A 5,324-nucleotide genomic window follows, 5' to 3' on the forward strand; every position below is an offset into this window, starting at 1 on the left:
AAGACATGACGCTACTGTGACCGTATTGCAGAGTATAAATTATGTCGCCCCCTTGTGACGCATTACAGTTAATACATCAAAATGGCAGTCGAAAAAGGCATGCAGGTTGGAATGGATGTAAATTATGGATTGGAAATTGTGGAGTAGAATGGATGGATTAGAAATTATGATCAGTGTGTATTACTGCCTCTCGCCCAGTAGATAATGGATGGACAAGTGACAACTGAAAGCCTTTTCTTGGACACCTATAACCAGTTTGGTGAACTGTTCGATTTTTCATATTTATGGATAAAACTCTAGTCATTTGGGAGACAATAAGAAGGCGTTTTTTGAAGATGAAAGATACTGACCCCATACATCTCAGCCTCAGGCCTGCACAACTCAATTCTGCTACTGACTGCTGCTGACCTACTGACCACAGACGGCGAGCTTTCCGCTTAAAGGGTACTTACACTAGAGATTTTCCTAAAATGTAAGGAATAATATAATTTTGGCATCAAAACTGGTTGAAAAGTTTGTAAAATTATTTTTTGCAGTCCACGTTGGCCCCTCCCCAATCGTGATGTCAACGTCCCCTTTTCAGGGAACCTCTATGTCTGGGGTGTCAAACTCCAGTCCTGGAGGGCCGCAGTGTACGCTGGTATTTGTGGTTTCCTTTCAATCAGCAGCCGTGTAATGCCTTGAGAACAAGGTGCGTGAACTCTTTACCCAATGAAAGACTTTGAAATGAATCTGTCTTGCCGAAACACGAAATACCAGCAGACACTGCGGCCCTCCAGGACTGGAGTTAAACCAGCAGACACTGCGGCCCTCCAGGACTGGAGTTAAACCAGCAGACACTGCGGCCCTCCAGGACTGGAGTCTGACGCCCCAGCTCCACATCAAATAGATGTCAATCAAGATATCAGGTCGGAAAATTGCTGACGCCCACAAATTTGACCATTCATTTTTAATCACTCATTTTCAAAGCCAAGAAAACCAACCGTATTGGATCAATACTACACTGCCAGCACCTGATTGGTTTGAGAATACATTATCCAACTCCACCTGCCGGCTTTGCTGTGAAGGCTCTGGCTCTCATCACTCCCTGTGCTGGTAGGCAACATAAACTCATTAGCAAACTCTGGCACATTGACACTGATGTGGAAACTGAAAATGTTGATTAATGTGCACTGTCCATAATAAATAAGTGTGGAAAGCATTCATCATTTGGGAGTAAACAAAATGAACTTGTTTCCTGCCACTTTAATGACACACTCAGACACTATTATGTTTGTCACAACATTACTGGGTTGTTCTATAATGACAGACAACCCTTTTAAAAAAAAAGTCACTCTGGCAAATTGAATAAATTACAAAATTTGAAAATAAAAATAAATGTATTTTCTCTTAGTTATGTAAACAAGCTCAGCTCAATATGAATTGGTTACTGCTGAATATGTATATTGCCTGTAGCGTAGTGGTTAAGGCACATGACTGGGACCCACAAGGTCGGTGGTTTGAATCCCGGTGTAGCCACAATAAGCTCCACACAGCCGTTGGGCCTTGAGCAACCCTGCTAGTTCAGGGGAGAATTGTCTCCTGCTTAGTCTAATCAACTGTACGTCGCTCTGGATAAGAGCTTCTGCCAAATGCTATTAATGTAATGTAATGTACTGACACTTTATGAAGGCATTTTCTTAAATTGACTTGGCTTGTGCTATAATCGGCAAGAGTAAATATCCATCAGTAGTACAGATTGGTTAGCATTGTTAGTTAGCATTGTAAAGTATTTTTTGACACAATGGGATCATTGTCAATGATTGACAGGTGTCTTGACGTGGCAATTGAAGTGCATTTCAGCCGTGATGGAATTGACTCAGTTAATATGCCGCAGCACAGTATATTCCTGCTATGAAGAGTGAGGATTTACGCCGCAATTTCTGACATTCGGCCAGTAGAGGGAGCCATATCTTCACCAGAGTAACCGCCATAAAAATAACTTCCTTCACTCGCAGTGTAATACAGATTACATTATTTATCGTCTCAACAGGCGTCCAATTCCAGAACGAGTTTCATATTCATCAAAGACAATATCATTTGCCCATGTTTTTCGTCGTCACGACCCCTGTATCCCCGAATATTTGCGGTAGTTTGTAAAAAAATTTTTTTTAAAAAAGAAATCCGTGTCCGTGCGTGTGTGTGGGTGTTTCTAATTTGCTTTTGTCTTTTCATAGAAATCAGTACGGCCATTTTCCATTATGACAAAGCGGCGGTGTATTAAAAACGATGTGCTGTATCTCGCTGCCCCACACACCCGTCCCCATGTGTTCTGTTCTCGCTCACCTCTGCTCGTTACTCTACTGTTCATTAATGGCCGCATCGCAGATTTACGGTGTCTGTTGTTGTGACGCGCGTTTCGCGAGGCCGGATAAATACTGTTGCAGGTGCAGCTCGAAACTTTCTGCCACGGCCAGGCAGCTCGCGCTCTAACACTCCCCCTGCTGAGTCTTTCTGAGAGAGATACAGCGAATAGAGCCGCGGCGAAGAGAGAGAGAGGGAGGGAGAGACCTGTTACTGAATTGCGTTATCCATGGGAAGGCGAGGAGCGGCGTGCCAAGTGCGCGCCCCTATGGCACCGTACAGCAGAGCCTTACATCTATGATCCATGACTCCGTTTTTTTAAATATTTAGGCTGTTTCATTTTACCCTTTCTGCTTGCTCGGAATATTGGGTCTATTTTATAGTGAAGAGCACTAGCCATTTTTGTCTGGCGGAGGTAGTTTCGTGGACGAATATTTTTTTACGCATCCGCAAAAAAGTTTGTTTTTAATTCAATTTCAAAATTTTACTGAGGATAACTGTCATTTAGCGAGAACCACTACAACAAGCCTTCGTATAAATGTAAAGTGACATTAAATGGTCTGAAAACGCCTTGTTGACCACTCAGAGAAAAAGATGTGGGGACTACCGAAGCCGAGGTATGCAAACTGCAATGCCTCGGATTCAAGCGAGGAGACCGAGATCTACGTGAACATTGGGGGAGTGAGGCAGGTGCTACACGGGGACATTTTAAACCGCTTTCCGGAGACTAGGCTAGCCGAGCTGGTTAACAGCGCCTCCGGGAATTCCGATACAATTTCCTCCCTTTGTGATGACTACGACCCTGGCAAAGGCGAGTTTTACTTTGACAGGGACCCGGACGCTTTTAAATGCATTATTGAACTTTATTATTTCGGTGAAATCCACATGAAACGGGGCATTTGCCCCATTTGCTTCATCAAGGAGATGGAATTCTGGAAAATCGACATAGGTTTCCTGGACGAGTGCTGTAAGAGTAACCTTAGCGAGAAGGAGGAAGAGCTGGCAGAGATAGCAAACAAGGTAAAGCTTATTCTTGAAGATATGCAGGGGGAGCCCGCGGCCAACCGCTGGGAGAGATGCCAAAAGTTCCTGTGGAAGTTGATGGAGAAGCCGGAGTCGTCCTTGCCCGCACGCACAATCGCCATCGTATCCTTCTTCTTCATCCTAATCTCCTCCGTGGTGATGTGCATGGGAACCATCCCCGACCTGCAGGTGGAGGACGCCGAAGGAAACCGTGTGGAGCACCCGACGCTCGACGCTATCGAGACCGCCTGCATCGGCTGGTTCACCGTGGAGTACTTGTTGCGCTTGGCTTCCGCCCCGAACAAAGTGCACTTCGCCCTGTCCTTCATGAACATCATCGACTTTCTGGCGATCATGCCCTTTTACGTGGTGCTCGTCCTAACGTACCTGGGGACGGCCGTGATGGAGCTGGCCAACGTTCAGCAGGCGGTGCAGGCGCTGCGCATCATGCGCATTGCTCGCATCTTTAAGCTGGCGCGGCACTCCTCCGGGCTGCAGACTCTCACGTATGCGCTCAAGAGGAGCTTCAAGGAGCTGGGCCTACTGCTCATGTACATGGGCGTGGGAATCTTTGTGTTTTCAGCGCTGGGCTACACCATGGAACAGAGCCATCCCGAAACACTCTTTAAGAGCATCCCCCAGTCGTTCTGGTGGGCTATCATCACCATGACAACGGTAGGGTATGGGGACATCTACCCTAAGACCACGCTAGGCCGATGCAATGCCGCTATAAGCTTTCTATGCGGGGTCATCGCCATCGCGCTGCCGATCCACCCCATCATCAACAATTTCGTCATCTTCTACAATAAGCAAAAGGTGTTGGAGACCGCGGCTAAGCATGAACTTGAGTTGATGGAACTGCAGTCCAGCGAGGGCGAAGCGACGCCAGCGACCCGGAAGTCCCGAAAACCCAGTTGCGCCGAGGTGTGGGACAGTGATAACCCCCACAGTGACACCAACAGCCCGGTCCTGCCAGACGCGCACAGAACGCGGCAGCAGAGTTGCAAATAAGTGGAGGGAAAGGCGAATCGCGTCGCGAACATTGCTATAGCTAACTTGTGTGGTATCAAAGACATTTAAAGCCACTCATGCGTCCGTACTGCGCCAAATCCATTCAGACATAGCTAGTTGTATTTTTACATTTGTCAAACTGTCCGCTCAAGTAAAGATCAATAAAATGACGGTGCATATATGATACTTAATTTTTTTTTTTTTTCGACAGCCTGAAGGTCTTCTTATCTCACGTGTGACAATTGTTTCCTGTTGGGGTGTTTATTTCATCATTGTTCAATAAAGTGCTTGCATGAGAACGAATGCAGTGCGCGTAAAAGACTTTACAATGCCATGGTCCATGGAATACATGTTACTGAGGAAAGAAAATCGCTGCTCAGCCACTTTCTCGAGCCTACATTCTGATAAATTGATGCTAGTAGTAAAATGCAACGCAAAATATTAAGGCTCAATGCTTTTTGGAACGCCTCTATTACTACTTAAAACGCATACCACGTGTATGCGTTCGTATTAAAATATTACAGCCTTAACCACACAGTTCTACGGTATCAGGTCAGTTTGGTGCCAATATTGACGTCGTTAAGTTAAATACCCGTTTGACACGTCATCTTATCGCATGGGATGTGTACTTGAGATCTTTAATTGGGTTTTCTTTAATCAGGTATTGTATCGCTGCGCGTTAGGCTATGTGTTTCATTAGTTCAAAAGTCAATCGCGTCGAGTGATTCATTTGGAAACCACGTGATTTCTTAAATAAATAAATAAGTAAATAAACATAGACATTTTTGAATAAAATACATTTAATGACAAAGTATAATGATCGCATTGATACTAAGATTCAGCAGAACATTAATACGTCAAAGAAAAATACATAAAACACGAGAATACGCACTCTGCAGATAGCTACGGTCTTTGTGTTACATTTATAATAAGGTTATGTCATTATT

The 5,324-nt window shown here is 44.9% G+C and overlaps 1 protein-coding gene across 1 annotated transcript; it reads left to right on the forward strand.

Annotated features, from left to right (window-relative positions):
- Nucleotides 1-2,553: 2,553 nt before the first annotated feature.
- On the forward strand, nucleotides 2,554-4,680 carry kcnf1b (potassium voltage-gated channel, subfamily F, member 1b). The gene has a single exon (XM_061215995.1). The coding sequence runs from the start codon at nucleotides 2,938-2,940 to the stop codon at nucleotides 4,375-4,377; it is 1,440 nt and encodes a 479-aa protein (XP_061071979.1). The 5' UTR covers nucleotides 2,554-2,937; the 3' UTR covers nucleotides 4,378-4,680.
- Nucleotides 4,681-5,324: the final 644 nt, after the last annotated feature.

Source organism: Conger conger, chromosome 1, assembly GCF_963514075.1.
Source record: "Conger conger chromosome 1, fConCon1.1, whole genome shotgun sequence".
NCBI lineage: Eukaryota > Metazoa > Chordata > Actinopteri > Anguilliformes > Congridae > Conger > Conger conger.